At 37.9% G+C, this 24,130-nt stretch overlaps 1 protein-coding gene across 1 annotated transcript in view; it reads right to left on the reverse strand.

Moving 5' to 3' along the window:
• Positions 1 to 516: 516 nt before the first annotated feature.
• trappc12 (trafficking protein particle complex subunit 12) overlaps positions 517 to 24,130 on the reverse strand; it is a 56,824-nt gene continuing 33,210 nt past the window's right edge. Inside the window, 5 exon segments of the mRNA XM_052153995.1 lie at positions 517 to 625; positions 5,462 to 5,698; positions 8,326 to 8,413; positions 12,810 to 12,913; positions 22,927 to 23,025. Coding sequence (XP_052009955.1) covers positions 605 to 625; positions 5,462 to 5,698; positions 8,326 to 8,413; positions 12,810 to 12,913; positions 22,927 to 23,025 — 549 coding nt within the window. The 3' untranslated portion in view covers positions 517 to 604.

A 24,130-nucleotide genomic window follows, 5' to 3' on the forward strand; every position in this document is an offset into this window, starting at 1 on the left:
CATTAGCAATATTTACCCACAGTTTTATGAATAAAATGTTGTACCAACAGTCATTTCCAACAGTGCAAAATATTAACATTTGTCGAAATTCACAGTTTCGAAATGAAAATATATCATGTACAGAACATGATTCACAAGTCATTCATAATCGTGAATGTGAAAAAATTAACAGAACAGTTTTCAGCATATCAGATTAAGACAAAGAGCCAATGTGTGTACAGTATATTAAAATGGAATTGAATGAATGTGGTTATCTGGCTAGCTTTTAAAGTAGCTTTTTAGAAAATGTACTTGATATTGTCTAAGAAAATGATCTATAAAACACAAAGTAGAGCGTTATCATCCTCAGATTAGAACTAGAACATGGTTCCTGTGAAGGGGAGTTTTTAGGTTATATGACAAAGACAGTGTCACATATTTTTTATGCAAATATAATTATTTTGTATTCAGTCAAGTACTTACAAAACAAAAATGGTTGCCAATGTTTTCTAACAAGTTGATTATCTTACCATGTCTGGAAGATGAACCCAAGGGCGATTGAACACGAGAAGTGGAGCATCATCTATCGCTTCCATGGCGTGATCGATGACTGGAGTTGAAGCACTCACTTATATAGCTGGACGGCCTGTAACACAAACATGGTACATGTGTGACAGGGAGACAGGATTTTTTTATTTTTTTTTATTTTGTAATGAACTAAGAGTAAAGCGCAGTTATGTGTATTGAGTGCTGTTATTGTGTTGTATTTCAATCTGATCTGAAGACAGAATGGCATATGTAGGTGCATGTCCTTTCAGATGCAATGGCTTCTGCATGGGTATGCACACACTAGGCAGCACTGCCTATAGGGAAATAAGTGTATGTATTGTATATGTACCATCTTCCTGTTTCCCCTTTTGGATATAATTGAAGTACAAAACAAAACCACATTTGGTCACAAAAAAGAAAATGTGGGATTTTATAATTTTTCAAGCACCTTTCCAGGACTGGAAATAAATATTTTCAAATTCTATGACTTTTCCAGGTTTTTTGTGAATGTTGGCTATAAATGCAGTACATTTGAAACTCGTCACAGAACAAATCAATAATTAGCTATCTATCATTATGGTAAAAGGTGGAGGTCGATGATTCTCACATTTATAGCCTATCCATTATATGATTTGATAAGCGCCATAACTGTCACGTTAGTGTTGTAAACACATAGGCCTACATTTCTGTTGACATCTCAGATGTAGCTTATAGTGCTGACTTACACAGAACAAAGTTATTGTTTGATTAAGCCAGTGTATACATGCATGATGGACGAAGTCTACCTGCAATCACACTGTAAAATCGTACTGGAAATATAACAGGTGTTCCGGTCTCCGTGTTGTAAACATACTGTATGTAATGTTGGAGCCTATTTCCGCACGTTCATCTTATCAGATTGAGGGCGGCAGCACATTGTTTGTTTTTCTCGTTGTATTCAGCCATTGATGGATTGATAGTGTATATAACTACAATGTCTGCTAATATTTTATGCAAAACCTCGATTCCATGATTTCACAAAGTCATGTCAAAAACGTAAAATCGAATTATTCGAGAGAGAAAAAACAAACAAACAAAAAAAAAAAACATCCCTAATAACACCGAGTCAACCGGCGAGAGAAGTGGGCTGCATTACAAAAAAGAAAAACTATTCCTCTGAGAAATAAACACGCTTTTTTTTCCCGCTAGCCCCGCCCAACTCCATCTGCAAATTGATGAATTTTGAGTGACTAATCAGTTAGGCCAATCCGTGTTGATTAAAGCCAGCACTCTGGCGTTCTGTGTGTGTGATGAAGCAGCGGGAAAATACATATAGATACATTTAATATCATTTGAAATATTTTTACGTTTTTGAACAGCAGTTAGTTCAAAAATGTGCAGAAAGACTAATTTGGGTGTAGTGTACAAAATATCATATATTCCCCACTTGCTGCAATGTGATCTTTTTGTCATGGTTGTATTAGGCCTATGTGTGGGCCAAAACAGACATCCATCTTGGGCTAAATTTGGACCAAATTAAATGGACTAAACAAAGAGTATTTTTGGGCTTATTTAAGGCCATGACAAGCCTTGATTTAAAAGGTTGTATTAAACATGCGCACTAACAATCAAGAGGACAAGATCAGCTTTAAAAATACCTCTAAATGACATTTACTGAATTAAAGGGAAACAAAAATACTTTTTATTTAGTCAATTCAGTAAAAAATTAATGGCAAAAAAAAAAATTGTCATCAAGTGTTTTGACTTTTCCATTTACAAATATCTAAAAATCCTTAAAACAAGAAGAATTTACTTGAGAAGCAACGTATAAGATATTTAGACTTGATTTCAGACAATGTATTTTGACTATAAGTGTGTTTTGCATATACGTGTATGTCACAAGGTTCAATGAATGAGGAAGCGGGAGACGGCGATTCCAACTCTGGTATGCCACTCTTTATTCTTATGAACAGTGTACTTCTGCAGTGTGGCTCCTTATGTAATTGTATGTTGTTTTAAAGGAGTTTTAGATATTTATATTTGAAAACAAGCCAAAACAAAAACACATCAAAAACGTATTTTGTTGCAGTGTCCATCTTTAAATCTCTCTTCTTAATAGAGCTGCGTATCTGCAATTTTCTTTACAATAAGATACACACCTGCAACTCATGTGTTATGATTCACAACGTCGCATGCCATCACGTTCTAATCTAACTGCAGCAAGTGCACGAGAGCTTGTGCATCAGCCGGGTGCAGTTTCAATCTCTCCCCCTTCGATCGGGTCATTCCACGCAGCGCTGATCGCACAGAGAAATGCTAGTTACAGAGTTTGTGCTTATTTATATGACCTGCTTCCTTATTATTTGACCTTTAATAAAGGATGCATTAGATATAATGGCGGGGTGTTACCTTTAAAGTCGCTCGACTTGAAAGTTTTGCTTAAGCATAACAGCAGCTCCGGATTTATTTCACTAGAGTGCTTCTGTATTTATTTCTTTTGTATGTACTCATACTTTGTGATCTATATCACCTTAAGCTGATCGATGTTGTGCATGTAATGATTTGAATTTTTTATTATTATTTATTTGGTCAATGTAAATTTTATTATTCATGTATGTATGTATTTTATTATAACATCAGCCTGCCCAGGGACTACGGGTGGAAATTAGCTCTTGAGCTAAAACCTGGTACTATGCATCTTTCCCCTTGAGGTTAATGTTTATTGTACGCTGTCCCTGTTTCTCTAAATAAATAAAAAAAAAAAAAAAAGCTATTTGGAAAGTTGAGGTGCAGATTGTGGAGAGTAGCATGAGCCTCCACATACTGTGAGTCTCTGCGGTGTCATGCAGAGTGAGCCACATGATAAAAGTCTCAGAAGTGGAGGCAACTGAGACTTGTCCTCCGCCACCCGGATTGAGTAACCACACCACCACGAGAACCTACTAAGAAGTGGGAATTTAGCATTCCAAATTGGGAGAAAAGGGGATAAAATAGCAGTTGTTGTGAGCATTCATTAAATGCATCAGTATGTGTTTGCGGTCAAAAGAATATACTTTGAAATACTAAAATGCCGACAATGCATTAGACATAACAGCACATGGAAAAAAATAAGTATACCGTATCCTTTACTCCCATGTTTTTTCGTCACTCTTGTATGTAACATAAAGCAACTCTGCCCACTATAGGACTGCATTTAATTATGTTAATGAATAGAACCATATTGTACAGTGATAAAATTAAATATAACAAAATGTATATTAAAATTAAGCAAAATAATGTGTTAATGTTGAAAATTATTCAAAATAACTTCCGTATTTTTTCAACTTTTGAAGGAATAAGGTCCCATTTAACACAAATGTGGACTTCATGTTTATCAGTGCGCTAACGGGTGAAACATTTATGGATTTTTTAAAGTGGCATATCAAACGAAACAAGAGACACTACTCTTTACAACCAAACAGGTTTCAATGAAAAAACTTAGAGCTTTCTTACCAGAGGCACTTTTGTTGGGTCCCATAGAAGCGCTTCATGGAAACTGACATGCTGTCAGCGGTGTACAAGAAGTAACATGCCTAATAAATTAAATATTTTTTCATCATTCTCATTGATGTATTTTCAATCACTTTCCACTTCTAATTAATCTACAAATGAATAGCAAAAAACTAAAAGTTTATCTAATCAGAATTAATTCCTCACTGCTTAAAAAGCAAAGTGTGACAACTGTTTCACAAATCGCATGCCTGAAGCCGAGCTTGTGAGCCAAAGTCAGGCATTCAGAATTTCCACAGAATCCCTCAACTGTGCAAATGAATGCGCATCTAATGTAAGATTGTCAGATTCATCAGCCAATCGGATTAATTTATTTGTTCTTGGTGGGTGTGGTCTCTAGGATATGTCCTAGTCCAGGCCTTCTAGCTGGACTTGAGTGATGCAATCACGCTTTAAGTGAAGTACATCATTTGAAAGTGAAGAGCGCGAGATCTTGCTGACGAGTCGGTTGTCACTGCTGTTATTGCCATTGAGAAAGAGATCCTTATGGATTTAAAAACCAGAGATGTTCTGCATGATCATGTAATTGATTAATTAAACTGGAAAGGAGGGATGATTTTCACTTCAAGTAAATTGATAAGTGCTTTTTGCGTTGTAATAGCAACATCAGGAGTTTTATATGTGTTAATTAAGCTGCTTGAGCATTTACTGTAGTGTTAGATCAAGTTTTGAAAAGTAACCGTGTACCCTGACGAAAGAAAATGTATTGAAGCAAAATTTATGTTTGTATTATACCTCCTTGATTCTGGCTTTCATGCGTGGATGTGTTTTTAAAATGTCAATTGGTATTATTAATTGACTGCCACGTAATGTATGATATTCAGTTTTCTTAATGCCATGAATCACACTGAAGGCCTAGTCTTAAAATGGGCTGTGGCTGCATTTGAGACATTTCTATTGTTGTGTGGTAAATACATCATACCACACAACCTAAGTGCATTGCCAGCAATGACTTTTGTCACTGGGTCAGGTTATGAAACAGCAATAATGGTCGGCAAATGAGTTCTGCTGCATTTATACTGTACAGTAAATTATACCTCAAAATCAGAACTGGTTCAAACATTTATTAACAAGATCTCCTTTTTTTAAATTCAGAATTAGACAGAATAGATGTAATTAGTTTTCACTTTAAGAAAACAATAATTTAATCCATTTAAAAAGCATTTAATGTGATTCTTGAAGAATTGATAAGGCGCTTAACCCTTTTTTTCTGTCAAATATCATTGAGTTAACAAGTTACCTTTGGTCCTGCCTGTACATTGTAGGAATAACAAACATCATTTTCTAAAAGCTTTAAATGCAAAAGATGACCAGTGTTTTTCACTACAGCCACATGTTCATTCATGCCCGACTTCAAGTAATGTCCTGCTTGTTGGAATGTGGGTGTCTCTGTGGTGTCTCATACTAGCTTGAGGCACTGGATGTTGAAGCTGTCTCCCTCTCGGCAGGCCGTGGCCACGAGCAGAGCCTGTTTCTTCTGCATGCTGCGGGACGACTCCAGCTCGTACATGTTGGTGAGGTTGAACAGCATGCTCTCGTGCAAGTAGAGTGCTGGGTCCTGGTGCACCAGGCTCTCCAGATGACCTAGGGACTCCTTTAGCCTTCCCAAATAGAGCAGACACACGGCGGCATTGTTGCTCGCCTGAAGAGTGCAAAGAAGAAAAGGTTTACACTTTTCATCCAATATTTGCTTTTAAGTGTTTTTTTATTAAGTAACTTGTTCCGAAATTTATATTACATTCATTACAGGTTCAGTCCACCCGGTGTAAACTGAAGTTCTGATAACTTGTATTCAATCAACCGTTACAGGGTTTGAACCGACAACCTTCTGGTTACCAGCAGACATCTTAAACCACTACACCACCCCAAAACATACCATGTTGGTGGAACGGCCTTCCCAACTCCATCCATGAATCTGACTCACTTTATGTCTTCAAAAAACGGCTAAAACAAATTTTTTCCATGAGCACTTAACCAGTCACTAATTATTAAAAATAAAATAATTCCTGTTGCACTTTAATTAGATTTGAATGCTACTATTCTGATGCTAGTGAAACTTTGTAATGTTTCACTATGTTAACATAAATTATTCACTTATGTTTTACTCTTCTGTAAGTCGCATTGGAAAAAAATGACGTAAAAACCATACGTCAAACATTTTACGTATGGTTTTTAGTATTGACAAACCACTGAATATTGCCAATAATCTATAATCACACCAGTTTCTCTATAATCTATCATCTCAATCATTTTCTGGGTCATTGAATGGTAAGATTGTCTGAGATGACAAACACGAGGAATCTATTAAAAATGTAAAACAAGTGTCAAGTTTGTAAAAATTGTATCTTTGTGTCCACGTTGTTTTCCCACATTGGTAATTAGAATTCTGTTACATTCAAAAAGTATTTTGAATACTGAAGAGATTAATTTGCATTTTGTTGTCATTTGTTTCATTTAAAAGTGCATTTGATCAGCGGTGAAACACTTTCTTATGATGCGTTACATTCATACGAGCAGACAGAGAAGTACGTTTGAAGTAAGTTTGGAGCAGAAGAAATAGAAATAAACCTCGTGTAAATTGTCAGCTTTACGCTAAGCTAAAATGCTATTTCTAGCCATTTTACATGCAAATGTTACCAGACACGATAATATTTATTATCAAGAAAATTCACGTTGGAACATTATTTTTTCTAGTAAGACCTTTGATATTAGGGCAAAAATCTTATTCTTGATAATAATTTTTGTATTGTTTTTCTGTAAAAATATCTAAAAATCCTTTAAACAAGATCAAATGATCTTGTTTTAGAAACAACACTGTATGAGATATTTGGGTTTTTCAGAGAATGTATTTTTAATATGTGTATTTTGTCTTACTGTACTGTCAAGAGTTATTATAGTCAAAACAAGTGAAAAAATCTACAAGTGCTGAAGAAGTAATCCAAAGTATTTAGAATATGTCATTGACCTTGAGTAATCTAACGGAATACGTTACAAATGACATTTTACAGCATGTATTCTGTAATCTGTAGTGAAAAACATTTCAAAAGTAACCCTCCCAACCCTGTAGTTTCACTGCTTATATACACTGGCCGCAAAAAGTTTGGAATAATGTACAGATTTTGTTGTTTTGCAAGGAAATTGGTACTTTAATTCACCAAAATGGCATTCAACTGATCACAAAGTATAGTCAGGACATTACTGATGTAAAAAACAGCACCATCACTATCACATCATTCTTGAAAAATCTAGACAGCAGCAACAACTTATCCTTGTATAATCATGCTAAATTGTTAATTTGGTACTAGAAAATCACTTGCCATTATATCAAACACAGTTGAAAGCTATTTGGTTAGTTCAATTAAGCTTCGTGTTTGTTTTTGAGTTGCCACAGTATGCTGGCATGTCTTAAGGTCAATATTAGGTAAAAATGGCAAAAAAGAAACAGCTTTCTCAAGAAACTCGTCAGTCAATCATTGTTTTGAGGAATGAAGGCTATACAATGCTTGAAACTGCCAAACAACTTAAGATTTCATACAAAGTTGTACACTACAGTCTTCAAAGACAAAGAACAACTGGCTCTAACAAGGACAGAAAGAGATGTGGAAGACCAGATGTACAACTAAACAAGAGGATAAGTACATCAGAGTCTCTAGTTTGAGAAATAGATGCCTCACATGTCCTCAGCTGACTTTTGATTAAACTGACTGACAGATTGAGCTTTTGTGGGATCAGGTAGATTGTAAGGTGCGTGAGAAGTGCCCGACAAGACAGCCACATCTATGGTAAGTGCTACAGGAAGTGTGGAGTGAAATGTCACCTGAGTATCTGGACAAACTGACATCTAGAATGCCAACGATCTACAAAGCTGTCAGTACTGCACTCTTTGAAGTAGTATAAGAATTTATTTTCAAATTGTAATTTTTCATGTTATTAATGTCCTGACTATACATTGTGATCAGCTGAATGTCAATTCCTTTCCATAAGAGCAAAACCTGTACATTATTCCAAGCTATGCAAGCCAGTGTGTGTGTTTGTGTATATATATATATATATATATATATATAAGATTGCTCCAAACTAGGTTGGCACAATATGCAGGAAAAATGCTATAAGCGGTAAATTGTTAGATTATGCAATGTGAACATAAACATCATCAGGTATGTTTCTTGACCCTTCTACCACATCCATTGTTACAGCTTTAGAATAAAAACAGACACTTTTAAAATCGTCTGGACTAAGAATGTAATGAACGTATGGGAAAGTACTTACCACAGGGTTCTTTGGATCAGTTTTTAAGACGCTGGAAAAACACGTGTGTGCATCTGCATAATTATTCTGACTGAGATAAACAAAGGCCCTGTTGATGACCAGAAATATTCAGGTTATATAAAAGCAGAACCATGTTGAAGATACACTCAGTCACTTTTTTTGTTTGTGTCATCTTGAACTTACAGTGACACATGTTGGTTTGTATGCAGCATCATTCAAAATCGATAATTTTCAGTTACAGATGCAGTTGTAGAAATTCACTATACATAATCAGTCATGATTCATTTCATCTAAGAGTGCATGTTTCCAATTACAGGGAGGTTACAAGGATTACGCAAGTAGTGTTTGGCTAGTCATGTGATTCTAATATTACGTCGCCTCTAAGTTACTCAATCTACACCATGCTGTCATTCAGGTAGAACTATTCTTTTGACCACTAAAGATAACTTCACTAATAATCTTCCAGAATTGTCTCACATAATCCATAAACCAAAAATTCTAGAGGAACTTGATGTAATAACAGAAAGTATAAATATAGTCTTCTCTAGCACTCTTGATAGTGTTGCCCCACTTCGATTAAAGAAAATTAAAGAAATAAGCCCAGCACCATGGTACAACGATCACATTCATGCTCTCAACAGAGCAGCTCGGAAAAGGGAGCACAAGTGGAAAATTACAAAATTTGATGTATTTCGCGGTAGATGGAAGGATAGTGTCTGTAGCTACAGATGCACTGAAAGCTGTCAGGTCAGCATATTTTAGAAAACTCATAGAAAATAACCACAACAATCCTAAGTGTTTATTCAGTCCTGAGGCTAAATTGGTAAGGAATAAAGCCTCGACTGAACCAGATATTCCATTGCAGCACAATAGAAATGACTAAATGAATTTCTTTACTGATATTATTGAAATAATCAGAAATTAAATTGGAATTATGCAATCGTCTTTCACAGTAACTCAAGTGTGACAAGGAGGAGGGTGGGGGAGGGCCGTGACTATAAATGCCCGGCCCCCAATTGGGCTAATCAGCCGAGGAGTGGGATAAAGTAGGATGAGGGGATGATGAGGGGAGAGGAAAGAGAGAGCAGGAGAGCCCGAGAGAGAGGAGAGAGAGTGGAAAAAGAAAAAAAAAAACTCTGGTTTCCAACCACTGCCCACTGCCCCCTCCGCCGCCTCCTGGCGGACAGCTTTTAATTAAGCAAAACACAACATAAAACTGCCTTTCCAGCACTTTCCAGCATAACATAAAAGCATACACATGAACACTGCTACATGCATCTCTCGTAGTGGCATCCCCAACTCCTCTTTATTCCTCTCCCAGCTGACTGGGCTGATTCTGTGCTGGGTGTCCATCATTACGGCCCGGCCACGCCCTCCTCGTCGTCATAGCCATGAAGAGCTAACAAAATTTATAAAAACATCAAAAGACACAACATGTATGTTAGATCTAATACCAACTAAGCTCTTAAAAGAGATATTCCCTGTAATCTCAGAACCACTTGAACCTCAATATGGAATGCCCAATTCCCAATGCGCTCTTAAGTCCTCGTGGTGGCATAGTGACTTGCATCAATCCGGGTGGCGGAGGATGAATCTCAGTTGCTTCCACGTCTGAGATGTCAATCCGCAAATCTTATCACGTGGCTTGTTGAGTGTATTACCGTGGAGACCTAGTGCTGCCTTTGACTCCATAGATTGCGACATTCTCTTGAACAGGCTTGAGAATTATGTTGGCATTTGTGGACCTGCATTAGCATGGTTTAGGTCCACACTGCTACCACTGTGTCTGTGTAAATGAGGAATTGTCAAATCAAACAAAAGTTAAGTATGGAGTGCCACAGGGATCAGTTTTAGGGCCTCTGCTTTTCTACTTACTGTATATATGCTTCCCCTGGGAGATAGTATAAAGAATCATGGAATAAGTTTCCACTGTTATGCCGACGATACCCAACGAAATTTCACAATTCTCCAAATTAGCAGTGTATCAATGAAACCAAATACAGCATGGCCAGACATTTCCTTCTACTCAATTCTGACAAAACAGAGGTACTAATTATTGGGCCAAAAACTTCTAAAAATAAGCAGCTAAAATATAATTTGACTCTCGATGGATGTACTGTTACATCGTCGTCTACAGCGAAGAAAATGGGTGTTGTATTTTAAACCAATCTGTCCTTTGAAAATTTAATTTCCAGTGTTTGTAGATCAGCATTCTTCCACCTCACAATTATTGCTAAGTTGCGGCACTTGCTCTCTGTTGTTGTAATTTTTGCATTCATGCCCTGAAGACTAGATTATTGTAATGCATTACTAGGAAGATCCCCAGCAAAATAAACTTCAATTCGTTAAAAAAATGCAGCAGCCAGAGTGCTGACTAGAACCAAGAAATATGATCATATTAGCCCCATTTTGGCTACCTGTTAATTTCGTGTTAATTTAAAAATTCTGTTAACTACATACAAAGCTTTGAATAGTCTAGCTCTGCAGTACTTAAGTGACCTTCTACCACGCTATATTCAGTCACGTTCATTACGATCGCAAAATTCTAGCATGTTAATAGTTCCTAGAACAAGGGTCGGCAACCTGTTTGACATGGAGTGCCATTTTTTTTTTTTTTATATAAAATAATTGGTCAAATAGTCAAATAGATGGGCTGGTTTGAGTATTTCTGTAACTGCTGATCTCCTGGGATTTTCACACACAACAGTCTCTAGAATTTACTGAATGGTGTCAAAAACTAAAAACATCCAATGAGCTGCAGTTCTGTGGACGGAAACACCTTGTTGATGGGAGAGTTCAACAGCGAATGACCAGACTGTTTCAAACTGATAAAGTCTAAAATCTGTCCTTTTGCACAAAATGAGTTAACATAGTTAATGTCAAAAATTTGCTTATTTGATTACTGATCACGAAATTGTGTGGAATCTTAAATATATCTTAAAAATGTCAGTTCAGCTCATGAAAACACGCTTCGTGATCATGAGGAAGGATTAAATCAAGATGCAAACTGGAATGCAGGTACGGAACTTCATATAAATAAAATAGTCTACTCCACTCTCGCCGTTGCTGGCATGCCAGTGATTACCCCTGCCATAGGTTGCCGAACCCTGGCCTAGAAAATCAAAATCCACAAAAGGAGGTAGATCCTTTTCCTATTTGGCTCCTAAACTATGGAATAGTCTCCCTAAAACTGTTCGGGATGCAGACACACTCCCTCAGTTTAAGTCTAGACTAAAGACTCATCTATTTAGCCAGGCATACACATAATTTATCCTCCAACCCACAATTAGGCTGCTTTTGTTAGGTCTGCCGGAACCAGAAACATTTATCATAATCTATAATTCGGCTATAAATTGAATGGCATCTACACTAATATTATTCTATCCAGATCCAGCTCTGTTCCTGCTTGGTGACCGACTCCACTGCTGAGAGTCGCAGGGTGATGACGACTAAATGCAGCCGGTGCCAGCTAGACATCACTTCAGTCTATTACATTACAATGGACTTCAGAGGATGAAATGATGCCAACACTAACTGTAAGACATTGGGTACTTCATATGCCATTGCCTGATTTATGATGGACCCCACCGAAAGTCACCAAAATTACTTGCTTGAACTGCGATGCACGTCACTGATCTCTGCCAGCATCACCTTGGTTTAATAATCGACTACACTCTTGAAATGGAATACATCGACTATCAATTCATTGCCAACAAAAGCCTTCCTCAGCCAACTAACAAAGGACAATGCATCTACCTGAACCTTTGTTTATGCACTGGCCCTTACTTAGTTTACTCATTTTAACTCATGACTTGCACTTCACAGAAATAACTAATATTGGCATTATAATCATGCTGTTTAGTCAGAGGGGAACTGGCCCCCACAGTGAGTCTGGTTTCTCTCAAGATTATTTTTCTCCATTATCCAACATCTTATGGAGTTTTGTGTTCCTTGCTACAGTCAACTTCGTCTTGCTCACAGGAGTTATTAATACAACTATTATTTAATTATTTTTAAACACGATTAAGAATCGTATTTTATCTAATTACACAATGATGATTCATCGACTTTATAGACATTACAGTTTTATCGTCTGTTAATGCTGATCTTCTGTAAAGCTGCTTTGAAACGATGTGTGTTGTGGAAGGCGATATACAAATAAAATTGACTTGACTTGAAACTATGTGTGTTGTGAAAAGCGCCATCCAAATAAAAATGACTTGACTTGACTAATATGGACACCCCCATGATGGGACCATCTACATGTAGAATAAAACAGCTTTTAAAGGTTACTGATATGAATAGAGTCCTCATCTCATGTGAGTGCTCATGATTTCATACATACATTTCAGAATTAAAATTATTTTATTCTTTTTTAAATGAGGAAAAAAAGTACAGAGTGCACCTTTAAACACAAAGAGTTGAATGAACGTGTAAACAGTGTAACCTAGCAAATATTTCAAGAAATGCACTCTGTATTCTACCTGTTCATCAGAACAGAGGTGTCTTCATTAGGTGTCATTCCCTTTGATTGACAGGCCTTTTCCCCATCCTCAAAATACTTCTCAGCAGTTCTGATGTCCTCGATCTAAAATATGAACAAACAGCATGATAATTACTGTCTATGTGGAAATATAATGTGAAGAGCTAACAAATGGGTTGCTTGACTATCTTCAGAAAGGAATACTGTGAGTTTCTTATCTAGAAGACAATGTAATGTTCAGTTTTGCACAATAATTACTTGTTTGTTTGTTTTTTTCTCTTAAAAAAGGTAAATATTGCATATCCCAACTACAACTACATAATACCATACTCTATTTGACCTAGTTTGAATGAAACTAAAAGCGGTTTAAAATGAATGCTTCTTCTCCAAATGAAAACCATTCTCTTTCAGTTCACTTCCTTCTCTTCGAGTTAAAACACTTTATTGTAAAAATACAGAAATGGTCCATAATGAATGTTTCTGTATTGCATTAAAGCAATAAGGTATGAGAGACCATGACTATTTTCACAATACGTCACAGCCTCGAGTGACTTATTGCTTTTATAAAACAGTTACTAAATAGTGAAAAAAGAAAAAAAAGAAAGACATACATTTTCATTTAAAATATGATTAAATAAAGCAAATTCATTACGTGGCATCCTTCAACCTGAACAGTGGTTTTTATACTGTGCTATGCGGGTCTGGAAAATTACAATTGTTTTATTTCAAATAATTGATCTATTTACAAGTTTTACATAACATTATGCTTTTTGCGCTCATGTTCTTCTGCAGTGCAAGATTTGGAGAGACGTTGACCATTCTCAAGTGATAAGTGTATGTGCACAAGTGCAAAATCTGTCCAGAGTTAAAAAAGGTGATTCACAAATATACAAAATTTCATTCTGTTTGTCCAACACGGTCTCGGCACTCAGTTTTAAGCACATTAGTGATAATGCCACCAGTCTGACAGAAGTTCCAAACACTTCTAGACAGATGGGAAAAGTTTTAAGGCTACAGCTGTCAATCGATTCAAATTTATAATTGATTAATTACATGATATGCTGATAATTAAAACAAAAAACATTTGTGAGAAAGGACCTGAGATATATACAGTAGTGGCCAAAAATATTGGCACCCTTGGTAAATATGAGCAAAGAAGTCTGTATTGTTTATCCTTTTGATCTTTCATTCAAAAAATTCACAAAAATCTAACCTTTAATTGAAAATTGAAACAGGGGAAATATCTCATCATTAAATAAAAATTTTTCTCTAAAACGCATTGGGCACAATTATTGGCACCCTTTTATTCAATACTTTGTGCAACCTCCCTTTGCCAAGATAACAGCTCCGAGTCTTCTCTTATAATGCATGATGAGGTTAGAGAACAGATGACAAGTGATCTGAGATCATTCCTCACAGAATCTCTCCAGATCCTTCCATGTTGGCTCCTCTTCTGTTCACCCCATTACATTTCTATGGGGTTCAGGTCTGGAGACTGGGATGACCATGGCAGAACCTTGATTTTGTGGTCAGTGAACCATTTTTGTGTTGATTTTGATGTTTATGATACTTGTCCTGCCAGAAGATCCAACCAGGGCCCATTTTAAGCTTTCTGGCAGAGGCAGCCAGGTGTTTATTTTGTATCTGTTGGTATTTGATAGAGTCTGTGATGCCCTGTATCCGAACAAGATGTCCAGGAGCTCTGGCAGAAAAACAGCCCCACAACATTAAAGATCCTCCACCACATTTAACTGTGGGCACTCCGGTGTTTGCGGCCAAAAAGCTCTTTTTTTGTTTCATCTGACCACAGAACCCGGTCCATTTGATGTTCCAGTAGTGTCTGGCAAACTGGAGACACTTGAGTTTGTTGTTGGATGAGAACAGAGGCTTTTTTTATATATACATTTTTATTTAATAATGAGATATTTCCCCTGTTTCAATTGTTTTACTTCAATTAAAGGTTAGATTTTTGTGAATTTGTTTAATGAAAGATCAAAAGGATAAACAATGCTGATTTTTTTTCACAGCATTCTTTGCTCATATTTAACAAGGGTGATGTAGCGAATCAGCTCTATATTCTTCCACCATTAGGAAGCGAATCAGCTCTATGAAATATTAATAATCAATCATAACTTGTTATAATCGATTATGAATATTTGGATCAGTTAATCGGGTTAACTTGATGTAGCTACATTAACATTACAACCAAATACTCGGTTCATCCCGTGAACACTCAATATTGGTTATTAATTAATTAATGAATAGAAATGTACATTTCGGGCAAGGGAAATGTCTTTCTTACTAAGTATTAAGAGCAAGTAGTCAAAATCTATGATTAGTGACTTTAGATATGAGCTTGAGACACAGACAACTTTACATGTGACATGAACAAGACTTTATTAACTAGACTAAACATTTAAACTACTCTAACATACATATACATACATTCATACAGTTTACCAAGGGAAAGAGGGCTGAAACAGAATACAGGAAGGCAAGAAGTTATAGCATTGTTTGAAGTTCAGCAGATCAACAGCCTGAGCAAACCATCATATTAGTTCTGACACGCCCTTTTTAGAAAGGGGTTAAGGATACTTAATGTATCAAATAATGAGACTAAGTTTGATACTTGCATGTCCCATTTGAAATAAACTGTCCTGATGGAATTTGTTGAGGCTCCAGTTGATCTTTGATGTTGTCTTGATGAGAGAGAGAACCAGTGAGAGTCAGAGGATCTTGGTGAATGGGCAGTCAAGGCTGTAGGTAGCCTGGCACATGCTTGGGAGTCCTTGGGGCCTTCTAGTGTGGCATGATTCAGCGAGAGAGTGAGAGAGCACAAGGCTCAGAGGGCAAGAGAGCAAGAGATAGCGACAGGGCTAAGAGCTGAGCTAAGAGAGAGGAAAGAGGATGAGAGGAAGTGGGCGCAGCAATTTTATACCCTCGGGAAACAGGTCCCACCTCTCATTGGCTCGACCAATGAGAAGGGTTTGAGTTCTAGGCGGAATTTGGTTTATTGCTCTTTGTTGTAAAATTGCCCATTGCATGTGCAAGAAAGAAAATAGGAAATATACTTTTAATACTAATATGTTGTTGTTATCGACATATCATGTACACAGTCATTTCGATCTTCAAAATACCAAGTTATAGAGACCAAATATGCCACACATATGATTTTGGTTAACCATAGTATGCAAAGTCTGAAACATTAACCCATTAGTTTGCAAGAAAACATAGATCAAGCACATTTAAGGGAAAATGTGAGATGGCACATTAGATACATGTCAATATTTATCACATGGATATATAGAATATATATATAGGATTAACAGGGTTCATTTCTCTTTCTCAGTAAGAGAATGAAGGGAGGGTCAGCACTTCTCTGAACATTCCTTTGGAGGTCGTAAAGGCCTCCATTACTCTGGGCAGGAGAATGATTCCTTTGTTCCGTCACGGCTCATTTGCATGTTTCTGGCTGGGTTTATGACGGTAAGAGATTTTGGGCTGAATGACTCAAAAGATGGCAAAACATAACGTAGTATCATTCTACGAAGATCTTATATTCGAATTTAGCTAGGCCAAATCGTAAGGTTTAATTTGATACCAAGAAAAGTATATTTAGTACACTTAGAAAGGGAATATACACTGAGGCTATTAAATATGAGGCCTCAGAGTTTAAAACACACAACGAAACAGTTCTAACGAGTTTGATATACCTCAGAAATACACAACATACAGGGATTACACGTATTTCATTAGCAATATGCAGTTCTGTGTTTAACTGAAAAACACACACACACACATTTTTACGTTCAAAGTTTCCCCCTTCCTGTCCACACGATAAGCACGTGGTGAGCATGCGGATGTCACATGCGGTTCTCTGTCAATAGTTCATTGTCTCTTTGTCAATACATTTATTGTGCTTGTGGAGGCTGGTTGGCTTATTTCAGTAATTAGGGGGTTTTTAACAGTAAGTTCTTGTTTGTTCGGGAATCTGTTAAGGCACTGATCCTCCGCCATACCTTACAGTCCCCCTTTTTCGCCAGGTGGTGTCCCTGTTGGAGACATCATCGGACGACAATCATCACAATGGCGGATGGCAGGTGAATCATGAGGGTTTTGTAGCAGGTGGTTGTTCCACGGTGGGTGATGTAGACAGTAGCCACATCCAGGTCTCTGCAGCAGGTGCAGAGGCAGCAAGTGCAGAGGCAGCAGGTGCCTTGACAGTGTGTCACCTGTCATTATGAAGTCAGTTCGTTTGAGGTAGGTGCTTGTTTGTGGCTGCAGGGAGTGGTTATGGGCATTGTGTAGTGTGGAGAGAGTTTCAGACTGACCTAGTACTGGTAGCAAAAGGGCAGCAGGTGGCCGTTCAGCCCTTGGTTCGGCACCTAGTCACCAGGTGTCTGAAGTCTGCAGTGTTACTCTGCTCTGGCAGCAGTGCTGACTTGAGCTTGCCTGAGTGGTGTTGGGCAAGAGTCAGAGGTTTGTTCTTCCCAGTACTCCTCAGGGGAGTTCTGTTCCAGGAGCTCTTTTGCTAGTGCTAGCAGCTCTTGTAACTCAGTAACAGGCGTTTCTAGCTGTCTTTGTGCAGCCTCTGTTTGGCACCTGTTTGAAAGGTGTACAGGAGGATGTTGTTGTAGACTGCTGTGGGACGTCCTGTGGTGTTTGCTGGGTGAGGCCTTGTGTTTGTTAAAGGCCTTCTGTGTCAGGTCACGCAGTTGTTGGATAGGCATTGTGTGGGGGCAGGCCATAATGCCTAAATGGTGACTTACCATAGGATGGAGGTTTCGGAGGAAAAGGCTCTTGAAGCTGGTGTCCTCCTCCATCCCAGGTTTGTTGCGAGCTCCGAGTAAGCTCGTCTGAGTCTGTGGTAGTAAACATAGGGAGTTTCATGCCGACCCTGTTTGGTGTCTAGGGCAGCGATCAGTCCGTTGTTAGACTCTGAGAATTCCCTTATGATGGCTTGTTTCAGCTGCTGGTAGTTAGACTGGATGTTTTCTGGCTGTCGAGCCAGAAAGCGTCGCAACTCTGGGCTGGACGTGATCCAGATCAGATGGAGTCTATCTTGATGGTTCACACTCATCAAAGACTGCAGGTGAAAGTCAATGTCTCGCAGGTAAGCGTGGACGTCGTGGTCTCCTGCAAGCTCTGGTGTAAATGCAGGGATATGTCTGGCCATTCGGTTGAGGTCTTTGAGTGTCGCTACACGTGTCGTTTCAAGATTCGTCTGAATCAATCCTTTTCCTTCCGCGGCTGCAGAAGCTTTAAGGAAACTGTCCGATGACGTGTTAAGCATAGGGGTTTGTCTCCTCCCTTTGTAAATCTGTGCTTGGCTGGGGGAGGTTTCTCTGCTGATTGCAAGTGGGGAGTGAGATGTCTCTCCTGCTGTGGTTCCTTTTGCAGCAGGTAAGAGTGTCTCAGTTCTCGTTGGACCATGTCAAGTTCATCTTTGGTGTTGTCCAGCTGCTGAGTCAGCACTTTAACTTCAGCTCTGGACACATTCAGTTGACCTTCACAGGCCATGATTCTGGCATCTTTGTCCAAGAGTTCAGAATTTGCTGTTTTTAACAGTGAATCTTTGTGAAAAGTACCTTTCCAGGTGCTCTCTGGCTGTCTTTTCAGCTGCTCTTGTTGTTTAGCAGCTGTCAGAGCCGTTTGAAGTCTGTGGATTACCTCCTGTGACTCCCTTCTGCCAGCATCCTTGTGTCTGTCCTGAGCCTCCATCTCTAGCTGGTCTATGCGGTTTTTAGCATGTGTCAGCTCCGTTTGGGACTCAGTGATCTGGCGTTGGAGGTTGTTTACCTCCTGTTTCAAACCTGTGAGGTTGTGGGCCAGGACGATAACCTTAGTCAGATATTTGTGCTCATACCTCTGGTTTGAGTCGTCTGTCATTAGTTCTTTTCCCTCGTTTTCCAGTTGCTTTTTGTTCTGTTGCTGAAGGTCAGTCAGCAGCCATGGATAAAAGGGTGTTCCTCAAAACATCTAGCCAGTCCTTTTGGCCTGCCATCTGGGCAGTTAGGCTAAGCATCTGCAACATTTTGGCACACTTCTGGTGAGAGTAAGGGCAAGAGACTAATGCAAGATCAAACAGAATTTGGAGCTAAAGGCAAAGTGAGACAGCAAGGTGTATAATGTACAGCTAGGTTTTGCTAGGTGTGGTTAACAATTGAAATGTGTTCCTGATTATTACTATCTTAGCTGCAAATAGCAGGGTGCTCAGATTTGCGTGGATCTGAGTGGCTTTGCTAAAAGAGCGTAAGCCTAGATTTAATAAATGACTTAAGATGTTTCTTTGGGTCAAATTATTTATCAGCACTTACTGATAGCATACAACAGGCTTGATCTTTGAACACCTGAAGAAGAGAAAAAAGAGGAAGGAAAGAGCTTTCCAATTAGATTGTGTCTATTAGTGGTGCTCAAAATTATGCCATAGAAATCGTCTAGATTACTAGTGTAGCTGGCTCATAAAATTTAAGCAACTTGTTGCAAATAAACACAAAATCGAGAAGAAAAGTATGTCTAGTTACTTTTGCAGTTTTATGGGGAAATAAACTACACTAGACCAAGAGGGTTCAATGGGAAAATGAATAGCTGACTTCTATTATTAGTAAAAATAATAAAAAGACTTGAAGAAGTGATTAAAATAGCAGAATAACCTTGTATTGGGAATAATTAATAGCACTTATGATCAACAATTAGATTTGCTTTGGACATCATTCTATAGTTGGTCACAGCTGTTGCGTGTTCAAGACCACACAATGTGTTTGTCCCTCTATAAAGTTTAGTCAACGTGCCATTGAAAGTTTCCAATAACTATAAAAATTATTCTCTATCTAAAACAGTTTACATGTAATTAAGTTTTTAGATTTAATTAACAAAGTAACTGCAAATTTAGCTGAACAGCGTTCAGTAAGGGATGCACCTGAAAGGTGCAGGTGAAGTTAGATGAGAAGAATTAAAGTTAAGGAAAGAGAAAGTGAGAATTCAGAAACCAGAAATGGGGTTAAAGGAAAATGGTTTAGATCACTTCACTCTGCATGCACACAAGCTGTAGATAAAGGCTTCATGTAAATTATGCTAGCAGCTGTTGAAGCTATTAGTTAGCTTAGCCTAAGCTAAGGGGCTGCTAAGTTGGGTTAGCTTAGCCACCTAGGCTGGTTTGTTTACAAAATGGCGTCGGAAGGAAACACGTGCTATCTGGAGTGAGCACTTCCTGTGACAAGTCGTTGTCATGGGAACCAATGCACTTCAGAGTTTCAGTGAGTGAAACGCAGTTTTGATCACCAGGGAGCTAAGCCCTTTAGATGCACAGATAAAGTTTAGATGAAGGACATCAATCTGACTATAATTTGTAAGGCCTTTATACTGTGAAAAGGGGAGCATCGCCCAAATCTACATTTATATAACACTGTACTGAGATTTCTTCCTCAGAAACAGGTTAAGCAATCAATTCTGGTACAGTTTACATGCCGCTGAGCTGAGATTCCTTCATCAAAACAGACTTACACTTTAATACTGAAATTAGGGTTTCTTCGCTAAAATCATATTACTCGTACACTGATACCTTTTGAAAATATGCTTAAATGTGTTAAGACTCTTTCAATTACAGTAGAGATGTCAATTCAAGCCATCACTTTATCCGCATCCAAACAAGCCAGCAACTAGTGAAGCAAATGCCGTTTCGCATGTCATGTCCTATTCTGACCGGAATTATTCAATGCACACTTTTAGGTTGACAGTGGTTAAAGCTCATAACCTTTGTTTAATCATGCCCGCATTCTCCACCATTATGTAGCGAATCAGCTCTATATTCTTCCACCATTAGGAAGCGAATCAGCTCTATGAAATATTAATAATCAATCATAACTTGTTATAATCGATTATGAATATTTGGATCAGTTAATCGGGTTAACTTGATGTAGCTACATTAACATTACAACCAAATACTCGGTTCATCCCGTGAACACTCAATTTTGGTTATTAATTAATTAATTAATAGAAATGTACATTTCGGGGCAAGGGAAATGTCTTTCTTACTAAGTATTAAGAGCAAGTAGTCAAAATCTATGATTAGTGACTTTAGATATGAGCTTGAGACACAGACAACTTTACATGTGACATGAACAAGACTTTATTAACTAGACTAAACATTTAAACTACTCTAACATACATATACATACATTCATACAGTTTACCAAGGGAAAGAGGGCTGAAACAGAATACAGGAAGGCAAGAAGTTATAGCATTGTTTGAAGTTCAGCAGATCAACAGCCTGAGCAAACCATCATATTAGTTCTGACACGCCCTTTTTAGAAAGGGGTTAAGGATACTTAATGTATCAAATAATGAGACTAAGTTTGATACTTGCATGTCCCATTTGAAATAAACTGTCCTGATGCAATTTGTTGAGGCTCCAGTTGATCTTTGATGTTGTCTTGATGAGAGAGAGAACCAGTGAGAGTCAGAGGATCTTGGTGAATGGGCAGTCAAGGCTGTAGGTAGCCTGGCACATGCTTGGGAGTCCTTGGGGCCTTCTAGTGTGGCATGATTCAGCGAGAGAGTGAGAGAGCACAAGGCTCAGAGGGCAAGAGAGCAAGAGATAAGCGACAGGGCTAAGAGCGAGCTAAGAGAGAGGAAAGAGGATGAGAGGAAGTGGGCGCAGCAATTTTATACCCTCGGGAAACAGGTCCCACCTCTCATTGGCTCGACCAATGAGAAGGGTTTGGGTTCCAGGCGGGAATTTGGTTTATTGCTCTTTGTTGTAAAATTGCCCATTGCATGTGCAAGAAAGAAAATAGGAAATATACTTTTAATACTAATATGTTGTTGTTATCGACATATCATGTACACAGTCATTTCGATCTTCAAAATACCAAGTTATAGAGACCAAATATGCCACACATATGATTTTGGTTAACCATAGTATGCAAAGTCTGAAACATTAACCCATTAGTTTGCAAGAAAACATAGATCAAGCACATTTAAGGGAAAATGTGAGATGGCACATTAGATACATGTCAATATTTATCACATGGATATATAGAATATATATATAGGATTAACAGGGTTCATTTCTCTTTCTCAGTAAGAGAATGAAGGGAGGGTCAGCACTTCTCTGAACATTCCTTTGGAGGTCGTAAAGGCCTCCATTACTCTGGGCAGGAGAATGATTCCTTTGTTCAGTCACGGCTCATTTGCATGTTTCTGGCTGGGTTTATGACGGTAAGAGATTTTGGGCTGAATGACTCAAAAGATGGCAAAACATAACGTAGTATCATTCTACTGAAGATCTTATATTCGAATTTAGCTAGGCCAAATCGTAAGGTTTAATTTGATACCAAGAAAAGTATATTTAGTACACTTAGAAAGGGAATATACACTGAGGCTATTAAATATGAGGCCTCAGAGTTTAAAACACACAACGAAACAGTTCTAACGAGTTTGATATACCTCAGAAATACACAACATACAGGGATTACACGTATTTCATTAGCAATATGCAGTTCTGTGTTTAACTGAAAAACACACACACACACACACACATTTTTACGTTCAAAGTTTCCCCTTCCTGTCCACACGATAAGCACGTGGTGAGCATGCGGATGTCACATGCGGTTCTCTGTCAATAGTTCATTGTCTCTTTGTCAATACATTTATTGTGCTTGTGGAGGCTGGTTGGCGCTATTTCAGTAATTAGGGGGGTTTTTAACAGTAAGTTCTTGTTTGTTCGGGAATCTGTTAAGGCACTGATCCTCCGCCATACCTTACAGTGACAATATTTTTGGCCACAACTGTAATAATTATTATAAATAATTATGTTTTAAAAATGATTAATACATATCTTAAATATAACTATTCAGATAGTTCTTATTATGATTTATAATAAAATAATTATAATTTATAATACATTTATATTAATATAATGTAGAAAAATAAAAATTTTGTGCAGATGAGTAAAGCTGGAATGCTGTATTGACCAACCAACCAGCAGCCAGTTTAGCATCTTTACTTTTATTTTTTTCATGTTGTTTCACCCATTAATGTTGTATAGAGTTTGTTCCATTGAGCCTTCATAAGGTCAGATGAGCATTGTAGTGGAATGGAGATGTCCCTTGTGTTACCTGTAAGAAAATGCGTCCGATTCCACTCAGCAGCTGCACTTTTTGCTCTGGCTCATAATCGATAATGGATTTATATGTGTCCACTGCCAGAACATAGTCCTTCATATGAGGAGAGGAAGAGTGTGAGAACAGGAATAAAAACTGCTTAAAGACTCAAAGAAATGGCTTTTATCAATGTCTGTTGATAACAAAAACTGTCATGATTTACTCACCCTCATGTTGTTCCAAACCTGTATGACTTTCTTTCCTGGAAATAATTTAATGAAAGTCTCGTTGGCTGAATTCAACACAAAAACGTATATACTGTCTTAATTTAACAGTTACTAAAACACACAAAAGTGTCAAAAAATGTGTCAATACGACTCATGTGTCATATTCCAAGGTTTCTGAATGTATACGATCACTTTGTATGATGAAAAAACCTAACTTGTGTTAATATTCAGTCAACCAAATCATAAATAAACTGTGCAGTAAACAACACAAAAACAAAAAATTGCGACCGGTCAATAAATGCCTCTTTTTAAACTATAAATGTCCACTTTCATATTCTTCTTTTGTTTTTTGGCGATTCACATTCTTCATGCATATCACCGGCAGTGACATAAATTTTATGTTTTGCACAAAAAGACGTTTTCTGCTTCAGTTGTTGTGGTGTTGATTCACATTGTTTCTAGATTATTGTGCAGAGTGATTTTAAATAATTGCAAAAAGCTTAATTGGCCAAAAAAATTTACTTTATCACAAAAACCCAAATTTCATTGTTTTTTGGCCCTGGCACAAAATGACCAGCTAACATCATTTCACTAATCATATCAGCAGCACCTGGGAAAGTGTGAATGAGTACTAGTCAGGTGAAATCACTCTATCATTCTGATTGGATTATAATAACAGACTGATTGCTATAAAAGGAGGGAGGAAGTGCTTCCAATCATTGTGTTCTTGTTAGCAATGGTTACCTCTAAATAAAGACGTGCAGCCATCATCGCTTTGCATCAAAATGGCCTCACATGCAAGGAAATTGCTGCAAAGAATATTGAACCTGAAAGAACCATTTACCGGATCATCAAGAACTTCAAGGAGAGAGGTTAAACGGCAGTGAAGAAGGCTTCAGGACGTCCCACAGTGTCCAGCAAGCACCAGGACCGTCTCCTCCTGAGGCGTCAGGTATGGAATCTTGTCACCACCAATGACAGAGCTTGCTCAA

This window comes from Xyrauchen texanus, chromosome 22 (genome assembly GCF_025860055.1).
Source record: "Xyrauchen texanus isolate HMW12.3.18 chromosome 22, RBS_HiC_50CHRs, whole genome shotgun sequence".
Classification (NCBI taxonomy): domain Eukaryota; kingdom Metazoa; phylum Chordata; class Actinopteri; order Cypriniformes; family Catostomidae; genus Xyrauchen; species Xyrauchen texanus.